General features: G+C 32.6%; 2 protein-coding genes across 6 annotated transcripts in view; one reads left to right on the forward strand and one right to left on the reverse strand.

Moving 5' to 3' along the window:
• The first annotated feature begins 364 nt into the window (after nucleotides 1-364).
• LOC123675147 (peroxisomal biogenesis factor 19) lies at nucleotides 365-2,488 on the forward strand. 2 transcript variants are annotated; one of them, XM_045610428.1, is made up of 6 exons: nucleotides 365-521; nucleotides 647-732; nucleotides 964-1,188; nucleotides 1,264-1,460; nucleotides 1,516-1,728; nucleotides 2,340-2,488. In XM_045610428.1, exons 2-6 carry the CDS (start codon nucleotides 669-671, stop codon nucleotides 2,418-2,420), a joined length of 780 nt encoding a protein of 259 aa, XP_045466384.1. In that variant the 5' UTR covers nucleotides 365-521; nucleotides 647-668; the 3' UTR covers nucleotides 2,421-2,488. The 2 variants fall into 2 exon arrangements, with proteins under 2 accessions (XP_045466384.1, XP_045466383.1); XM_045610427.1 differs by having other exon boundaries at nucleotides 374-521; nucleotides 605-732.
• Nucleotides 2,489-6,910: 4,422 nt separating this feature from the next.
• Nucleotides 6,911-21,186, reverse strand: part of LOC123675148 — a 31,359-nt gene continuing 17,083 nt past the window's right edge. For 3 of the 4 annotated variants that reach the window (XM_045610431.1, XM_045610432.1, XM_045610429.1), the window contains 7 exons: nucleotides 17,775-18,007; nucleotides 15,448-15,681; nucleotides 13,055-13,278; nucleotides 12,472-12,578; nucleotides 8,477-9,080; nucleotides 8,061-8,337; nucleotides 6,911-7,662 (listed from right to left, as the gene is read on the reverse strand). In XM_045610431.1, the coding sequence (XP_045466387.1) occupies nucleotides 7,108-7,662; nucleotides 8,061-8,337; nucleotides 8,477-9,080; nucleotides 12,472-12,578; nucleotides 13,055-13,278; nucleotides 15,448-15,681; nucleotides 17,775-18,007 (2,234 nt within the window). In that variant the 3' untranslated portion in view covers nucleotides 6,911-7,107. The remainder of the gene's footprint in view (nucleotides 7,663-8,060; nucleotides 8,338-8,476; nucleotides 9,081-12,471; nucleotides 12,579-13,054; nucleotides 13,279-15,447; nucleotides 15,682-17,774; nucleotides 18,008-21,186) is intronic. The other variant, XM_045610430.1, reaches the window with a different exon arrangement.

Consider the following 21,186-nt stretch of genomic DNA (forward strand, 5'->3'; position numbering starts at 1 on the left):
CTTATCCACAAAATATCGCCACGTCAACTGGAAAAAAGGAGAATATTCGATTTTCTCATTAAATATGAAAAATATATCAATAGAATTTCACGGACTCATAAAATGTTATAAATATTATTTTGTGCAGTAAAAATTGGAAAAGGTATTAGATGAAGAAACGATTTCAAAGAATTTCCCTAAATATATGAATTATCAATTATGTGAAACAAAATAATTTTTTTGAAAAAATAGAATTCTTTATTTACTGAGACCTTGTACACTCATCTGTCGCTAGAGAACTCGTATGTCTAAAATCAACCAGAGACCTAACTTATTACCTATATTATTCTAACTCTATGAAATCGACACGTAAATTGTCTTTTATCTGTCAATCTGATCTGAACTCTGAACCGAAGTGACAGAAGACCATACCGACGTTGCCAAATTCTTATTTGGTTTTTCATTTTATTAAAAAAATATATTTTTAAACTACTTTTTTGAAAAATATTCAACCCAATCTAAATCCCAAATAGGATTATTAGGTATACCGACTATTAGTAATCTTGTATATTCTCTAATGACAGTTCCGAATTTGGTTAACCGACAACATCGTTCCAGTCACCAGTGGCTGAAAAATAAGCTATTTATAATAGAAAACTTATTTTAGAATTAAACTTTTGAAGGAAGAAATGGCAGAAAATCAGGAATTAAAGAACACAAAAGAAGACAAAGAATTGGCGGATTTGTTAGATAGTAAGTAGATAATTTTCATTACATTATATTATGGAGTCTATTTTTTATTGTATATTATTGAGGTATTCCATCAGTTCATAAAAATGCAGTCACATTTGCTGTACAAAATTGTTTCTTACATAAATTCTATTATATCTTCAAATCCTAAATAATCAAGATTAGTGTGGCCTAGGTTTTTGAATTCTACTTATCTTATTTTTAAACTGAAGGGTAATAAATGATTATGTGCAGGTGCTCTAAAAGATTTCTCAAGTTGTGGACAAAAAAAAGATGAAGCAGAATCCTGTTCAAGTAATAGTCAAAAGTCAGAAGATATCAAGCTAGAGACTGAATGGAATGAGGAACTCATTAAACAACTAACACAGTGTTATAATTCGGATATGATGAAAATCTTCAATCAGAATGCACCTACAGTATCGCAGGAGAACGTTGAAGATGTAATTAAACAAATAACAGGTACTAGTCAATCATTTCATCAATAAAGTTTTCATAATATTGATGATCAATTCAATAAGAAAATTTTCTATTTAGCTAATGGTCAAGTGTTTTTGAACCAAGATGGTGGTGAACTCTTACCTGATTTTGAAGAAACTATTTCACAAGCAGTACAAGAGCTAACTCAGGGTCTTGATCAGACTAAATTAAATGATATAATGGCTGGAGGTGATCCAAATGCATTGTTTTCATCATTTAATCAGAATATGATGGAATGTTTACTGTCAAAGGAGGTAAATCTGTTAAAGCTAAATTAAAGATATGAATAGCCTTTATTATCTTATGTAGGTACTTTATCCTGCTCTTAAAGAGATTTTGGATCAGTTTCCTGATTGGTTAAAGAACAATAAGGAAAAATTAAGTGCGGAAGATTACCAAAGGTATGAAACCCAAGAAAAATTGATTAGGCAAGTATGTTCTGTATTAGAAAAGGAGCAAGAGTCAGACACTTCGGAAGAGAAAAAGAAGAGATATGAGCAAGTTTTAGAATTAATGATCAAGGTGGGTAAAGTTTGAATTTTTTTAGTAGAATAGATAATGTATATACAAGGTGTCTCAGGAACAAACGAAAATCATAAACAGAGGTCATCAAGGTTGAATCATATCAAAATGTTTGAATCTCCTCAGAGCCTGGGTTCAGGATATACAGATGTTATTTTGATAATGAGTTATATTTCTAATTTCATTGAATCTTGAAGTATCTACAAATTTTGTAGTTGCATTATTCTTTTTGACTGCAACCATATAACATTTCTGAAATTGAAAAAATCAGCATAGGGAAATAAATGACTTCACCTATTTCCATTAATATCAGATGAACAGGATAATCTGTGTTCATGTGAATACTATTAAATTTCTTCATTTTTGTGACCCTAAAAAAGCAATTCCCTGTTACGGAAATACAAAAACTGTTTGAAATCAGTCTAGTGTTTAATTGCAGACTAATAAAAACTTTCAAATTAAAGCGATCGAAACCTTTCGACCTCAATTTATGGTTTATGTTTACCGCATTTCCAAAACACACTGTATACACATATTATGATCTTCTGAATAATACTAAGGTTGTTCAAATAATACTTTTTTTTCTACAAAATACTCAAATTTTATTTCAGCTTCAAGATTATGGTCAGCCTCCAGTTGAATTAGTAGGAGAAATGAATCAAATTGATACAAAAAATTGTGTTTTGATGTAATAATATTATTATTATTATTAAGCGAAATTTATATGAATAGATATTCTGAATTAGAGGAAACTGTGTGGGAAAACAACAAGGACTTTTTTTGAACAAAAACAAAATTTAATTTATCTTATTTATTACTTTTTCAATATTCATCATAATCTTGAAATGATTCGACAGATTTTCTGAAAAAAAATTGAAGGGTGTAATACAGTGAGTCCAAGATGAGGATAGGGTAACATTAAAATGAAAAAAATGCCAGTTAACCCGTTAACTGCCATCAAAATAGAAACTTAGTTGCTGACCCTGTAAACTACAATTGAGAGCAACATACATGCCAATAGGCATATTACTCTTTTTGGACTTATGGGTCCTAAAATAATAAAATTCACAATATCAGGAGTCTATTGCCAAAATCGAGAGGAATCATAGGAAGTGATTCAATATGACCACTGTCATCTTATGGGTCAGTCTATCAGAAAATTCAAGGTAGGTAGTTTAAGAATTTCCCCAAAAAAAAAATTTTAAAATGTATCATTTCCAATTGATGTCTGTTATATTCAATTCTTAAGTCAGTAGTGGTCTCAAACAATAAGTTTTGACTCACTAATGACAAATTCGATTCAGTTCGGCCAACCGTCACTTTTGAACAGAAGGACCTATAACCTGAAATTTTAGAGAATGATAATTTCAAGCCTTGTGCAAAATTTCATGTTGATCGTTTGACCAGAATCATAGAAAATTTCAAGAGAACATTGAAAAAAATTACCCAAATTTTTAAGTAGTCGTAACATGTCTGCAGTTTTCGAATTTTCTGCCGAAAGATAAGTTATGACTCACTGCTGCTGAATCCATTATCAAATTCGATTCTCCCCTCCGTAAACCCTTTAACCCTCAAACAGAAAATCTATGAACGTCAGGGTATTTTTTTAAAATAAAATTCAGTACTAGAAAATAATAAAACATTCACCAATTAAGATACTTTGAAGTTCAATATTATCTTCATATTTTGTATACAGTGCTGGCAAGTATGTAGGATGTCATATGTGTTACAAAGAATTGAATAAAGAATTCCGAATGTCAGATCCATCTGACTCACAACAGAGAAAGTCCAATATTATTATTAAATGATTTTGGAAAGCTTACAACGTGAATGAAGTGATTGGGTGATTTATTTCTGCTTACCCTGGTCTGGTCAACAAATTTCTTCTGTTCGAACAATTTTGAATATATATAATTATTTCAAAAAATTTGGTTGCAAGGTATATAATAAATTCTATCATGACGATAAAGGATCCATCCCAGGGATTGCAATGTATGTCCCTCCAAGCAATATTAAATATTTTGAAGAAACATGGCTATAAATCCTGTACATTGAAAACAAACCAAGAAAATTTTCCAAAGATTGTATCAGACGAATTCAATGAGATGTCATATCAGCTTTAATAAAAATTTAAAAAAATTAGCTTCAGTAGGATGAATGCTCTGCTCTAATATCTCGCGCCTTTTTGTTTTTAAACCATTACAAAAATATCTCAGATTTTTTGACCTCCAAAATCACCTGATCGGACACACCTTTGGGATACATCACAAACTTTGTATGTCAACATAAACGCCAAATGTGGTAATAATTAATCCACTGATTTCAGAAACACTTCAATTAATTACAGATGTGCTCAACAATCTTTAACTTTCCCGAGCTTTGAAAATGAAGATCATATCTTGCAATCACTGTAAGGGTCAACAATAAAGATTATTATTATTATTAAGCATTATTAACTAGAAGTATTGAAACATTTCTAAACTTTTTTGAATCATTGATCATATTTTATATTTACTCCCAATAGTAGTACTCAGGAAAACATCTTTGATGATAGCAAAAAAACACAAAAGTATCATCTTCTTATACAGAATATAAATAATAATAATAGTTTATTGTGACATAAACATAAATCGCAGAGGCTGAAGCCTGTACACGATATACAATTAACATATGAACAATTGTCCATTGCTGAAGAGACAAGAGGTTAGCCTCCAAAACCCATTAATTATGGATTTATAATTAAAGCTAAGAAAATATTACAATGGCCACATTTGAAATAAAATCTAATTCTGAATAAATAATGGAATTGATCGAATCATATCAAAATGAGGATAACTTGAAGTGTCGAGAACTCAGTGATGACTCTGTAGTGTTGTAACCTTGGTGACATGCAGTTGAGGATTACCGGTGGATCATCTAGAGGCCGATCTAAGGTAGGCAGGAATTCTTGGATAAAACTACTTTAGACTTTGTTTTTCATTATGTATACTAGATGAATAATTGGTTTCACGTCTGTATATTAATAAATAACAAATTAAATTCTCGGCGCTCAGACAATTTTTCAATTCTGGAAAAAGTACCTCCCCGAGATTCAGATATCTGAATCGAGTTGAAGTCGCGATATGTCGACGATGCGAGAAGAAAGGTTAGATGAATCGTAATGATCACTGACGCTGTTGTTATTATGTTATTTTCCATCAATTTCATCAACCCGTAAGGTGTATTAACACTCAATTCTGGGATTAGTGGTTCCTCGTTGTGGAGAATCTTCAGCTTCCCCGGTAGCTCAACGGCTAGAGCATCGGATATGTAATTCGGAGGTTGCGGGTTCGAGCCCCGCTCAGGGAGGTACTTTTTCCAAAATTGAAAAATTATCTGAACGCCGTGAATTTAATTTGATATTATGTACTATATTAATTGACGAAGAAACTGCAACACCCAGAAGGAGCAGTTTAAAATTGAAATTTTTTCTGGTAATACACAGAAAGTGTAACGAGGAGTAAGTGATTGAATTTGGAGAAAACAAACGTTGAGGGTTTTTTTATGTAAACAATTTTTGTTACTTTAATATTGTAGTCGTTTTTTGCAAGTTTTTTGACAAACCAGCTTTTTGAGGAGATCCAAAGTCGACGTTTAGTTGTTATTAAAATGTCTAGAGCACGTGTACGCGGAATTTATCGCCAGCTAAGTGAATTTGGAAGAGGTCGAATTATTGGTCTATAGTCTACGGTATAGACCTAATAAGTACTCTCCAGTCAGATGCCTGTCACCCGGGGCTCGGCGCATTAGGCCGGCCATCCACGTACAGTTGAAACTGTCAGTTTCGACTGAACAGTTAAAACTGTCAGTTTTAACTGTGAACTGATATGTGCACACATGTGCAGTTCAAAGCTTCAGTTTGTTCCATGATGGATTCGAGAAGGTCCGACGATCTGGCGGTCCTCGGTTTAATTTTTGCAATTTTACCAAAAATAAAGAAGAGAAAGCATAAACAGTGGTGCAAGCAGTGGCTACAAAAAAGAAATTTATCTTCACACATAAATTTATTGAGAGAATTAGGAGAAGAACCATTAGATTTTCTCAATTATTTGCGCATGACTGAAACAGTGTACCAAAAATTACTATTGTTGGTTTTTCCTTTAATTGTGAAAAAAGATACAGTCATGAGAACTGCAATATCTCCACATGAAAGATTAGCTGCTACTCTGAGATTTTTAGCCACAGCCACAGGACGCTCGATTTCTTGGTCGTACCAGGTTCCATTTCTTCCAACTTTTTCGCCAGTCTGCTGTATGCCGCATCTTTTTTGGCGCGATCGTGATAATCAGCCGATGTCACTTGCCATAAACAAGGTTCCGACCTATATAGTTCGATAAAATCGACTATAATCTGGTTATGTTTACGCGACATTGTGATGCGCACCCTTGCTCGACGCGAAATCAACTGAGAACTCCACAGTTGAACCCCCACACACTGTCAGTTCAGTTAAACCTTTCAGTTAAAAATATGAACAATTTCATTTCTCTCAGTTGAACTGTTCAGTTGAAAAATTCGAGTTGAACTGAGACTGAAATACCCACTCACGTAGAGTTTCGACTGACAGTTTTAACTGTTCAGTCGAAACTGACAGTTTCAACTGTACGTGGATGGCCGGCCTTAGAGCGTCGAGCCCTTGCTATGAGTGGAACGCGCCTAAATCAAACTGTCAAATTAAACGTAAACAAACCAGCGTTCTACAGCTGTTTCGTAGTTTATGCAAAGTAATGGTCTTCTTTCTCACACTAGTCCGGGGGTAACGCGAGGATCACACTGGTACGCTTGGAAGCTTCGAACGGTGGCTGGAAAGCAGCAATATTCATAATTTCATGTGAAATTTGAGCTAATATTACATTTTCCAAGCTTCTCTTACATCTAAACAGATGTAATTCAACATATCAAAAGCTATTAACATGAGAAATATTATTTATTTTGAACATTGTGAAAGAAAATTTAATATTCAATCCTTTGAACAGTATGAATGGATCTTATCAATTTGAAAATTTATGATATATTTAATGAATTAGGTGATCGTTTCCAAAAGATTTTTTTTTTTAAAGTTTATATTACAATTCCATAATAGTACATATGGAAAAAAGTTGAATAATTGTTTAAAGAATTTAGAGGTGGGAAAAAATAGAATCAATAAAATTGATGATTTTAATTTGAAATTATCAATATGAAAATAGCTATTAAAAAATTACATTTTTTTTTTTTCAGAAATAATATAATCAAATATACATAACTGTTTATGTACAACTTTCCAATGAAAGCAAGTCCTTCATAATATATACAAAGAATATGTTCAAATTCTTCACTGAAACATAATTAAAATTGCAGAATCTACGTAGATTCATAAATATCCATTTCTTCCATAGCAATGTCATTCCTCGTGTATCCATTTTCAATATTTTCTATCACAACCTCCTGTCCATATATAAACTCTGAACTCTGATCGGAACTTTCAGAATCGGTCCTTTCTCGTATTATTATATTTGAATTATTTTCTTCCTCTTCTAACTTCATTATATGTTCCTGTAGAACTACCTCTTCAAAAACGAGTTCATCATCATCTTCTTCTTCAACCACCACAGTTTTCACAGCTGTATTTTTCAAAATAACTGTGTCATGTCCATCTGTTTTAGTGTCATCTCTTGAAACCTTTCCTTCGCATTCGTGTTGATGGATACGATTGAAATAATTTAATTCGAAGCTGGCACTACAGTGGGAACACCATTTAATAAAATCCTTAGCATGAGTTTTTTTGTGTTTCTCTAATTTAGGTAAGGAATTGAATTTTTCATCACACTGATTGCAAGAATACGTCAGAAGAGTTTCTGGGTGATACTCAGCTCTATGCAAAGCAATCTCTCCTTTTTTATTGAATCTTTTATTGCACTGAAATAAGTAAATTCTATATGATTAATCTGCAGTAATTCATCACTGTAAAAAACGATTCTTTTTTTATCAATATCAAATTGACAAAAAACAAAATCGATTTAAGTATTGGAGTTAATTTCTTGATTGTTTCAGTCTCTACTTGACAGAAATTTATCTTTATATGATTAAAAAGTAAAACACTTCATTTCCGCTTATATTTATTGATTACACAACCGTTGTTTCGGCAAATTAAATTTTGACTTCTTCAGGTGAGTATGGTATCTAAATATAAACGGAAATAGAATGTTTTACTTTTTAAGCATATTGGAGTCAATTTATCAGGGAAATGTTTTTTTATTTAATTCCAATAAGTATGAGAGTGAAGTTAAATAATTACTATTGAAAATTGAACATACCAATTCGCACTTAACAGTTGCTTTGAGATATTCCCTATGTGATCTCATGTGATTTGACAAATGTGCTTGTTTGGAAAATGATCTGTCGCATATTTCACAGTTCAAAACTTTTTGATCCTTTTTCAATGCTTTCTTTTTAAAGCATTTATGACTTGTTCCTACTTTGAAGGATTTTTCACAATAGTCGCATACCACCATGGTAGGTACTATCCTGGTTTCTCTCATGACCTCCTCATGTTCTTCAACTTCATCCTGATCATCACGAGATTTTCTAGTTCCGAGAAGAAAATAAAAAATTATTGTTAAAACTGTGATTGAGATGAGGAATATGAAATATATGATAAGAAATATAGCTTCTTGTTAACAAATTTTTTTGTTGAGCTCTGCAAATCTATGCAATGCTCGATAATACTTACAAGTCATTTTTAAGCTTCTTACAGCCATTGTTATTTTGGTAGCTACATCCAGTTTGAACACCAGTAACTTGAGAGATCTCAGAATGTTCCATTGTCATAAATTTACGTTTTAAGCCTTTACTACCTGGTGGCCTACCCCTTTTCCTAACTGGTGGGGCGCCATTCACAGGGAAAAGGCCAGTGTTGGGAGAAGAGGTGGAACTCTTAGCTACAAAGCTTGATGAGGACTTTAAAAATTGCTCCAAATTGGAAGATGTTTTATTGATGGCTCTCTGCACATCCTCTAACACCATTTCTTGTGGGAGATAATATAGACGGGAAGGTTGAGCAGTACGAGGAACAAACAAGTGGCCAGCTATCGCAGTAGAAGGAGGAATGTAAAGTGGGACTGTTTTCATTCCCGGGATGCTGGGTATAATAGGTCCGCCACATTCGGATCCTTGAGAAGATACCTTCTTAATGAACTGGATTTCTTGAATTAAGTTTTCGGGCAAATCCTCCAACATCAAATTGCTGAGTATGTTCTTACTTGGAGGCTGAATTGCCTTAGGAGAGCTTTCATTGGTGATATCCAAACGCTCAGGAAGGTGTGAAGCAGAAGAATCTGAAACAAAAATGATTCAGCTCAAGAGGCATCGAGTCTAACTGAAAATAAATCAAAGAAAGAGTGCGATTTTTCTCCATGAATACAGAAAATACACGAGAAGAGGAAATTAAAACTTCAAACCAACATCATCAAAATATAATAAATACAGTACTATTTTGTAGTAAATACAGGGAAGGAAATATTTTTTTCTCTAATTCTGTGGTTATTCCGTTCATTCTTCCACATCTTGTAGAACAAAATCGTGCGAGAATATATCAGAAACGCACAGTTTTCATGGTTATATTTTATTATTCTATGTTGGTACTCCGAACTTTCCGCCACGGCTTTATCTGTCAAATAATCAATTCTGCCAACCAACATTTTTCCATGCAAAAATCACTAAATTATATTTATGGAAATATTTCATTAATTTCAATGAAAATGCAATGAATTAGAGAAAATAATGTATAATACTCATACAGTTTCGGTCGATAGCCGTTTGATGTGTAGTCAATAAAGTTTTCTCTCTCACTCTCTACTCATACAGAAGGCTCATTCTATCACTCGTTCATTCCAAAACTCGCCACTTCGTGGCTCGTTTTTGAATTTTGAACTCGTGGAAGAATATCAATGCCTTCTGCACTTGTATTATAAATAACTATTACATGTTGACACAATTTCACTTGTTTTTCAAGTAAAGATCATTCGAAATAAAGATTGTTATTAGTTAGTTAATATTTGCAACAAAATGTGAAATTCATTTATCCGGATAAAACTTGGTTAGTTGAAATGGACTCTAGAAAGAAGAAACCAAAAGGTTTGCCAAGTATATTCAAGGGTAAAGGTAGAAGGTACACTATTATGAATGCTGAATTTTTAGCTGGATGTTTTGACAGTGATGATCACAAGGATTACTATAAATCTGTGAATGGAGAATTATTCTATAATTGGGTTGTTAAATTGATACCTTCTCTGTCGATAAAATGTATTCATAGCTCAGATGATGAATTTCAAAAATTCTTTGGTGAATAACCGAATGGTATAAAAGCATTCCAATAAAAGATAGAATACTTGAATGAAAAAATCATATCTATATTTTTCATACAGGTTTAATCAATCATTTTCAACAGTTTCAATAAATAGTGACTTAAAAGTATTTTACAAACTGGCTGCTAAATTGGTTCCAATTCTGTAAACTACAGTACAACTGCAACGTTAAAATTCTTCATATACAAAATGGATTCTTTAATTTTTATTTATGTGTTATTTATTCACTTCATTTCTTCCATTCACTTAGCTACACTATTTAAATTTATCAACCAGTTTTTTCAGTTTTCTCCACTAGTTTAGCTACCACAGTTAAAATGATCCATAAAAGTTATATGATTAAAATCTTACAAGCAGGTTGATATCCAGTGTCCATCAAAAATGCAACAATTATTGAAGAGCCTTTGACGAAAAGAAATATGCATGTTTTAATGATCTTCAATGGGATTTTTCATGGGCGACTCTTAAAGGAATAGATATCTCTCAATTGGATTCCTTGAAATATGATAGCATTCCACTATTTATTTACGTTATAGAAGCTGAATTCCATTATATGAAATCATGATGTTGTATGCCTCCCTTCGTAAGTTAAAAATTTGGGATTTTTGTGATAAAAAAATCATGAAAATAATAATATATACTGTTATTTCTATGATGAAACCATAGCAATTTTTTTTGATTTTGTAACCAGAACAGCAGTCGGGCTGTTCAAGGCTTACTTCGATGTCAATAATTCCTGAATGGACCATAGTAAAACAGGCTTCAAATGAGAAAACTTAACATTATATAGGTTCCAATTCACTGATAAATAGTTATAGTCAGAAGAAGGTTTAAAATCAACAATACAGAAGTTGTAGGAATAACATCAAGATAACATCAAGCTGCGGTCCAGCTATGGGAGTTGAACAGTAGGACAATCCACTGGACTAACACTCCTAGACTTGCTCAGGCAAAGAAATTCGTGAAGATTTCACCTACTTACACCGAAAACTCCTGAAGCTGTCGCGAGCGGAGTTTCGGGTGATGGTGGGACTGCTGACGGGGCACTGTCGGTACAAACATCATTTGTACCGTATGGGAAAGTCAGCAGACGAGATTTGCAGGCTCTGTGGATGGGAAGTAGAAACTTCTGAACACTTGATATGCAAGTGTCCAGAGCTGGCTGGCCTAAGAACCATTCATGGGCAAGCCGGTCCTGGATACCAGAGAGGTAATGGCCAAGGCCCCTAGGGAGGTTGTCAATTTTATTAACGTCGTTGACGACCTCCCTGGGTTTCTATGAATGAGTAGGGTAGTGAACAAAAGATCTGCATTGTCGCAGTTCCCGGAAGGCTCACCGAAGCAAAACGACCCCAGTTCAAATAATAATAATAATAGTCAGAAGAAGGTTTAAAATCAACAATACAGAAGTTGTAGGAATAACATCAAGATTGGGGAGTAACTGTTAAAATATTAATATATCAAATGGAAAGAAGAAAAACCATATATGTCAAAATGATTAAAAAATGGCTATGAAAATGGATCCATCACGAAAAACAAGTAGGTGTAAACGTTGGAAATAATGCTGGTTTTTTTAAGTAAAAATAATGAACCAGCAAGTATATCTCCGAAAACGCGTAACGAAAAATGTATCGTTTCCAAGAGCAACTGATTACCTTGCCACTATTTTGATTCCTGGAAATTCTGGTTTCTGTAAGAGTTGCTTGAACCACAGCACTTAATTGAATTTCAAATAGGTTTTTCATTGATGAAGATGAAGAATTTCGATAGCACTATAAGGTAAACGTATTTCCGAAGTAAGAATGTCCCATATGTCCGCACAGACATCAGATGCTGACCTTTCAGATGTGCACCCTGCAGTACCCGTGAAATTTTAATTTGAACAATTGAAAAATAATTTAATTTGGCTCTTGAAAATAAGGAAAAAAATTAAATAAAAACTATTACAAATTCGGTAATTGAGATTCCCAAACAGTAAGAATATCAAGACCAGGACGGAGAACAAATGAATATGTCAAAGACTATATTCATAGTGTATTCGACTGGCTGCACCTGTGCAAATTAATTCGAGTTTTTGGCGAGCTAATTATGTTTGACTCTTTGTGAACTTAAAAAACACAGTCTAAATCTATGCTTGGCTGATCACGCATAATCTCACGACAGAGCAAAAAATGAAATAGAAATAACTAACATGGTATAGCATGTTCGCAAAATTAGTGAAAAGCGGAAAAACAAGAAAAAATTTCTTATGGAACATCAACAAGACCATGAGTGAAAAGAACATAGGAAAACAACTGTCAAAATAAGAAAAATGGAAGATAGATATAGAAAAAAAAAATATATATATATATATATAACTTACTATTCGTCATATCAATACTTCTAGAACTGCATAAACTTGATGGATGGCTATCAACAGAAACATATTCGATTTCCCTTTCAACTCCCAATTCTTTTATCAATTTATCCCTGCAATGAAAAAAAATCTTATAAGGAGATCAATGTATCAAATTGACTGAATCAGATGAAATTTGTCGCATTTACATTGGAATCCATTTTATTTGTTGTTTTTCCTTGGTGAACTATTCTATTTTTATATTTTGTTGAAGATTCTCCGAATCATGAACAATTTTTTATAATTATATGAATATAATAAATTCTAAATGCCCCCTCACTAATAATTTTGTCCCAAAATTTTTCTGCTGCTTTTTTATCCTTTGCATTTTATATCAACTTGTGTTTGCTGATTTTTTTAATTTTTCCTTAATTTGTATAATAATTACTTAAATAAATACTGAGGTCTATAGATAATATTTTTCAAAATAATATAAATTGATGCACTGCATAGTTGCCACAAATCCTATTCAGAGGACTAGGAGTGCTGGGATAAAAAACATTGAACAATTGTTGGATATAACTGAAATATATTATCTTATCCAACTTACTTGTAAGACTTCTGACCTTCCAGTAGAAAATCTCTAATAGTTGGCTCTTCACAATAAATATCATTGTTTTTGATGGACACTACGCTAACCTCCTTTGAATCATCATTTGTCAATGGAGTCAGAAGAATTTGGCATTCATCAACCTTATATCTTTTATTGTTCACTCTAATTATCATTCTCATCAAGTCTCTCTCAATGAAATTCAAACATCGCCCCATTTCTTCCTGTAAAAATAGTATTAATATGAATGAAAGCAAGTAGTGAAAAACATTATTATATAAACTTAGATAGAATTATTATATAATCATTATAAGAAATAATCATAATTTTTCACATATTATCTAATTCCAATTTATAATTTGTTTTCATGGTATTTATATTCAGTTTATATTCTGCAGTACCACGTCACTTAGAAATCCTGGGACTGGCGCACAGATTGCACACCACTTTTTTTTCTTGTAGGTACCCAATTTCAAAAGATGTGTATCAAAATTTTGGGAGAGTCTGTATTTATAAGTGACGCTACATTTGATGTTTGAAAAATGGATAAAACAAGTTTTGTGTATCAACAAAATATTTTATTTTGATGGGAAAAAATACTGTTCAAGTAGAGCAATGGATGAAAAGTATTATTCATACTCTGCTTCATGGACAACAACGGCTAAAAGGAAGAATGCTGACTTTGAACGTGAAGAACCATCGACAATGCCTGAAATCGGTATTTGTTTCAGAAAACATAAACAAAGGTTTCGAAATAGTTTTGAGCGATCGTAAATTGAAGTTGCGTGAAGAGCGTTAGAGTTGAAGATATCAGAAGGCACTGTATTCACTATTTTGCGGAATATTTGTTCATGGGAGAGCTTTTCTCGAAATTGGTGCTCGGAATAATGCTAGCAATTGGACAAGAACAACAATTCACATATCTGGGGGTAAAAATCGACAACAATGGAAAACAAGAACCTGACATAGGAGATAGAATCGACAAAGCGGGTAAACTATATCATCCATTGAATAGGAAATTCTTGAGGAAGAAGGAAATTAGCAATAAAACGAAGATGACAGTACATAAAACAACATTCAGACCTGTTCTGAAATACGGATGCGAATCATGGAACACAAGGAGAAGAACTAAAAGTCACCTACAGACAATGGAGATGAAACTTTTGAGGGGAATAAAGGGAATTACAAGAGCGAAGAGCTGGAGGTGAATTCACTAGAATCATATGTAGGAGAGAGAGACAGATGGGATGGTGGGGACACTTACAGCGTATGGAAGATGATAGACAAGTTGAAAAGGTATGAGAGGCGAGAATAGAAAAGAAGCCAAAAAGAGGAAGACCACAACAGACTTGGGATGGGGCAATAATGAGAGAAATACAGAGGAGAGGAAAGAACCTAAAAGAAGCAAAAGAGTTAGCAGAATGGAAGAAATTCATTAGATCATAGTTCAAGTTTTATTTATTGGAATGTATTTTTATATCAAACCCTAACACTGAAAGGTAAAATGGATATAGATTATATATAATAACGCTTGCTCAGCCCTGATCAAAAGCAGAAACGTATTGTCGATTCCAGCAGAATAAACAGGATTTTCGATATGTGACAATTAATGAAACATGGATTCATCACTATACTCCTTTCAAGTCAAAGAGAGCACCTGCTGAGGGGAAAGCAGTTGGTGAAAGCCGTCCAAAGCGATCAAAATCTCAAACATAAGTTGGTTAGTGTAAGGCAAGTCCATTTTGAGACATGCATGGTATATTGTTCACTGACGATCTTGACAAAGGTTAACCCATCAACACTGAATATTACATTAAGTTATTGTATCAATTGAGTGCAGAAATTAGAAAAAATACAATCTCATATGCAAAAGAAAAAATTCTCTTTTGCCAAGACAAAGTTCCTTGAGACAAATCAATAAAATCCATGGTAAAATTGAACGAATTGCACTTCACATTGCTCGACAACCCGCTCAATCTCCAGACCTCGCCCTCAGACTGACAGACCTCAAATCATCAGGGAAAGAAATTTGGCTCTGATAAAGAAGTGATTGCTGAGATTAAAGCATATTTAGAAAGCAATGACAAATCTTACTATAGAAGAGGTATAAGTTAGAGGAGCATTGGAGTACAAGTATCACTCTTGAAGTTGACTAAGTTGAAGAATCAAGTAGAATTTTTTACAAAAAATGTGTTTTTACTGGTTCGGCCTGAGACATCAGAAGTGAAATACTATATTGGCAACTGGTGCAAATGCATAGAGGTCCAAGTCTAGGTACTGCTTCTTAGATGCTCCAATCTTTACTTGCTGAGGGGCTTGGGGAAGCCTGCCATTGACCCCGTTCAGCATTATTTAGAAATGAGAACATGCAAAGCAGTTAAACAATAAATTACCTTATTATCTTTATGATCTTCACCATGGGAATATAGACTTTTCGACATTACAACTTTCTCTGAGAAGACTGAAAATTTTTCATCCTCTTGATGTGCTTCTACCACATTTTCATCCTTTTCTTCAATTTTTTTTTCATCAGAATTTTTGAAACCATTATTAATTATTGAAGAGTTTTCAGGGGTGTCCAATTTTTCTTCATCCTGATTTCTATTTAATGGAAATTCTGAACAATCCTAAAAAAAAAAATTAAATGAATTATAGTTATATTAGTTTCTTGATCAGTAGCAATGGCAGGAGCGGTATTAGGCGTCAGCATTGTCATCTAGGGCCTCCCGCCTGAAGGGGACCCCCAAAAAAATTGAAGTTATTATTTAGTTTAATCATAATTTGTATATATTTTCGTTTGCACGAGATATATTCCAGAATCACCGATTGATCTAGCAATACTACAAAAATAGACAATATCACAAATGATACTCTGGGAATCCACCAGTAAATTCGAAGCGATTTTTGATATTTCATCTAACTTGCTTCGTAACTTTAGTTTGACAAACAGCGGTCTGGAATTTAATATTTATAAAAACAAAAGCAATTCATCATATTGCATTATATGTATTAATAAAATAATTACGATGAGCATAATTAAAAGTTAAATAAACATCAGTTTCATGCATTTTTTCTTCATAACTAGCTATTCTGCTTCCAAAGGTATCTTTGTATGAACACTCCAACTGTCCAGTTACTAATCAATTAATTATACAAGCTGTTCCTAAATTGGAGGTAGGTAAAGTGGAGGCAAAAGAACTCATCTCTTGTTCTGCCATGCTTAACCAAACTGTTGTATCTGAAATGTTCTCTTTTGTTGTTTTCTTAGGTACGTTTTTATTAGCTTATGACATAGTTGAATTGTTGTATTATTAAGTTAACAAGATAATCTAACTCAAATTAGCTAAAAAATGTCTCCAAGGACCCCTATAAAAACGAAAACCCCAAAAGTAAAAATTTCAGATACAGCATTCTCATTTAGAATGGCAATGTTTGCATATTACATATATGATTGCAAGAAGATAGACCATGCAGAGATCCCATATTCAGAGGAATCTTTGAATAGGAGCAGTATATTCTAAAACAAGTTGCAGAATGGGCTCCATTACAACACGCATGCCAAATTCGAAAACGAGCGACGAAGGATCGGAATGAGTGTTGGAATTGCCTTCTGCAAGAGTATTAGACAATATTTTCCCTATTTCAGTCAAGTTTTGTGAAATATTGTCGAGATTCAATGCAAAATTCAGATTATACATCCTAGTGATTTTTGTATTGTATAATGGCAGTTTGTGTAACTGTTACGAAAATTGACAGTTTACAGAATTTGAATAGTATGTGTCGAATTTTGAAATAATTTATAATTACGCATTAAATTCGTGAATTATGTATGAAGAAATCGATCCAACACCACCAGTATCAAGAGAAATTGCAAATGAAGTTGCAAATCATTTCACTGGATCCAAATTATATTATATTGACATTCGAAGTATGTTGAAATTTGATAGGATCGGAATTCGGATGTCAGTCAATATAACCACAAAACGAAAAATATAACCGAAAACAATACTGTAATGAGTTCATTCCAGCACTGCTTTTAGAACTGTAATGAACTCATTATGACACTGAAATAGAGAAAAAAATGTTATTATTATTAATATCACACACATCAGTTGCGATCATAGAAGTGTAATATAAAATAAATCTCAGAACAATTGAAAATCTGAAAAAACAAATAACCCAGCCGAGAAAAACAAGGCTGAAAGCTTGAATAAAAACAAAAAAGAATATTAAAAAATGTAAAATCCCAATATAATTCACTAAGTTTTTTTTTTAACTATATATATTTCAGATCTCGAATTAATTCAAAAACTGGTAGCCAATTTATAGCAAGAGAAAAATTATATAGACATGAGTGGTTGTGCACTGTAGGAAATCTAACGTATTGCCCTTATCCTTATTATATCGACAAAGATGGTTATACACATTAAGAAAAATAACGTTTCCTTGTTATGCTTATTGTTTCATCGGTTATAAAAACTCAAGAAGCGAGTGATTAATTTACCTATGGAATATGTATTTTATTGCGTATAACATTAGCTTGTTTCAATTCATCCAAGTTTAACTACTTACTATGTAACATAATATATAAAACTCATACAAAATATGCATTACATATGGTTTTCTCCATGAGAAATACCAATTAATCAAATTTACAAGTAGAACTTCATCAAAAATGTATCTGTCAAGAAAAATCGAAGCAATTAATTATAGAACTCACCATTTCAGCAATAATATCTAAGTTCGATAATGATTTTGTTTTTCGAATTTTGAAGATTTCATTTTTTACTCCAATGGAACCTTCTGTAGATGAGCTCCTTTTCCATGATTTACTGACCTTTTGTGTCAAAGGACTAGTTTCTTTGATATGACAATTTTGTTCCAAAGTTGGCAGAAAAACATTCCTGTCCATTAATATATTACTATCCATACTATCAGCGTTAGAACAATTACCTATAAAAAATATAAGAATAAATATTAAGGATAAACAGAAATATACAAATAACCACCATAAAAGATATAAACAATATAATCACCTCTATTTGAACAGTCCTAACGTTTAGAACATAGCCGAATTTCTTGATAACCTGTTCAATTGAAGTGTGATAATTCACTAAGTTGAATTTTCGTCAATTTACTATCATATAAACACAAAAGTCGCAGTATAAGCACACTTAAAATGTTATTGAATACAGTATAAACAACGCCATTAAAACATCTTTGAAATTTTATTATACATAACCTGCAATTCAATTTTATATTCATTGAATATTTTTCTTCTTCTTTACACTACGTCGCATCATAGAATTAATAAAACCATGGAAGGAGTCTAGAGAGAGACTTACGGTAACGTGAATGAGATGGACAATAATCAGCTGTAAAGGGGCAAAACATTGCCTGCAGTGGCTAAATATCACTGCTGATGAACATATTTTGTTCCGTATGCAACAATTTAAGATTATTAGGATCATATTTTTTATTTTTCATCATGGTTAAATCCTGTTCTGTATATAGTCCGGTCAATTTAGACATTCGAAGTTACATAAAGTCCCAACAAGCTGAATTTCTGTGAAGTTGTTCAAAACATAATTATAAACAATGTCTAGAAGTTCCCCATCATTCCTCTGTGAGGAAAAAATTTAATTCAAGGTCAAATGTCAAAAAATGAGTTTTTCGCGATTTTCAGCAAAACGGTAAGTTCTATCATAAAAATACCTTAGACAAAAATTGTAGATCATAAAATTATCTATAAAAAAAAGTATCAATACTTTTTTTCTTACGAGCCACCGTTTCTGAGATATAACGATTCAAAAAGTTATAAAAGTTGTTATCGTCATAATATGCACACGTTTCCACGCCACCTATGAGGTAGTTTACTTAGCGCGTTTTTTCAACGTGGTTTCCCCAGTAGGCCTACTCCACGGGTCAGTTGTGATCCTGTTTAATGTAAAACTATCGCAAAATAACGAAAATTTTCAAAGATTGGGAAAGATAAAAGCGATGAAAATGAAAAAAAAGTGTTGAAGTTTATTCGTCTTATTCGTAAGTTTCAAATTCTTGTTCTTCTTCTCCTGCTTCTTCTTCATCTTCATTTTGGATGCAAGTAAATTGCGTCAATACCGATGTATCGCATGATACTTCGTCGGAGTCAAACGAATCCTCCATTCGTTGTTCTGCAGCTTTGATATTTCTCGTGCAATCGTCATAGCCATCAAATAATAATAATAAATATATTATATAGAATATTACAACTCTAGATGTATATACGTGGCGTACTCATGCATATTATGACGATAACAACTTTTATAACTTTTTGAATCGTTATATCTCAGAAACGGTGGCTCGTAAGAAAAAAAGTATTGATACATTTTTTATAGATAATTTTATGATCTACAATTTTTGTCTGAGGTACTTTTATGATAAAACTCACCGTTTTGCTGAAAATCGCGAAAAACTAATTTTTTTGACCTTTGACCTTGAATTAAATTTTTTCCTTACAGGGGAATGATGGGGAACTTCTAGACATTGTTTATAATTATATTTTGAACAATTCCACTGAAATTCAGCTTGTTGGGACTTTATGTAACTTCACTCTCATTTTTTGGTCTAAATTGACCGGACTAATAATTGTACGGAAAGGTTCAAGAAAGGTAGTGGAATATATTTTTTCTCGTAAGTACTTTCGCAGAAATAATACGTAAATATATTATGCAGTACTTACATACTTAATTCTACAGATTTCCCAGTGATTCAAAATTGAGATCTCAGTGGTCGTTAGCTATGAAAAAAAAAAATTCCAGCCGTCAAAATTCACTTCGTTATGCAGTAAACATTTTATTGACAGTGATATTGTGCATGATTTTGGACAGATAAAACTCAGAGAAGGTTGCATTCCCTCAATATATTGATTTTCCAGAACATTTGAAAAAGAAGACTTCCTTACCTAGATCTCATAGAAAAAGACCTATGAAGACTATGGAAGATCAAAATGAACCTAGTGATGATAAAAGGCTCTATCTTGAAAGTGTATTTTACTAGCACCAAATTTTTGGGTATGACTCTTGATTGCTGTCTGAGCTGCAACTGCCATGTTGAGAGGACTATTGAGAAATTGAATAGGGTAAGCTACTGCATAGGTACGTATTCTGAGGAGATATGTAGATGAAACAACGATTAAAATGGTATACCATGTTGACTTCGAATCAGTCTTCCGCTGTGGGATACTTTTTTATGGAAATAGCAGAGACAATGAACAAATCTTTGTCGTGCAAAAACGGGTCATTAGAATCATGGCAGGAATAGGATACAGAGATTCATGCAGAGGGTATTTTAGAAGAGCAAAAATCCTGACCCTGAGTGGAGTGTACATCCAGGAATGCTTGATGTTCTATAAGAATAGGGAACTTATTACGGAATATGAACCCCAACATTTTTATGGAACTAAAACAACTATTCATACCCAATCCATTACCTAACAATGACGAAAAAGACTGCCCTGTATAGCTGTTTAAAGTTGTTCAACAGATTGCCAGATAAAATAAAATAGCTGGTCCTATTAATAGGTTTAAAAAAGAAGTCCATACGTTGCTGATGGACCTAGAACCATATACAGTGGAAGAGTATTTATTGCATATATAGCATAGCGCTCACCGATTCTAGATTTTTGACATAAAAAATTTTAATAATTTGCTTATTTATGTATTCAGGTTATTCCTCAGAATGAAGATTATTATTACTTTAAGAAAACATCACAAAAGTAAATCTACTCTTGAAAATGAAGAGCATATTCGACAAAAGTACACAAAATTAATTCCTTTCAAAGGACAATAACTAATATTTTAAAATTTTTAATACGGTACATTAAATCTCAAAATCTGATGTATTAATTTTTTAAATCTTCATTAAATTAACTCTGTTGAATTTGTATTTTTTTTCAAATCCCTTCACTTTCCTACCATATTCATTCATTATGTTAACAATTGTTTTATGCGATTTTTATTCGCATTTACCAACATCTTGTGTGAATTTATATCATTTGCAAAATTCAATAAGAATTGAAAAAGTAATTTTATCGACGTTTCCAATTTAAAAAAATATTTTGTCCAAATTTGTATTTTACCAAGAGGAATTTT

This window comes from Harmonia axyridis, chromosome 3 (genome assembly GCF_914767665.1).
Source record: "Harmonia axyridis chromosome 3, icHarAxyr1.1, whole genome shotgun sequence".
Taxonomy (NCBI): Eukaryota; Metazoa; Arthropoda; class Insecta; order Coleoptera; family Coccinellidae; genus Harmonia; species Harmonia axyridis.

Coding starts and splice junctions, on each gene's coding strand:
- LOC123675147 (XM_045610428.1), top strand. CDS start 669: ATGGCAGAAAATCAGGAATTAAAGAACACAAAAGAAGACAAAGAATTG. Junction 1,461..1,515: donor AATGTTTACTGTCAAAGGAG/GTAAATCTGTTA, acceptor TATCTTATGTAG/GTACTTTATCCTGCTCTTAA. Junction 1,729..2,339: donor TTTTAGAATTAATGATCAAG/GTGGGTAAAGTT, acceptor ATTTTATTTCAG/CTTCAAGATTATGGTCAGCC.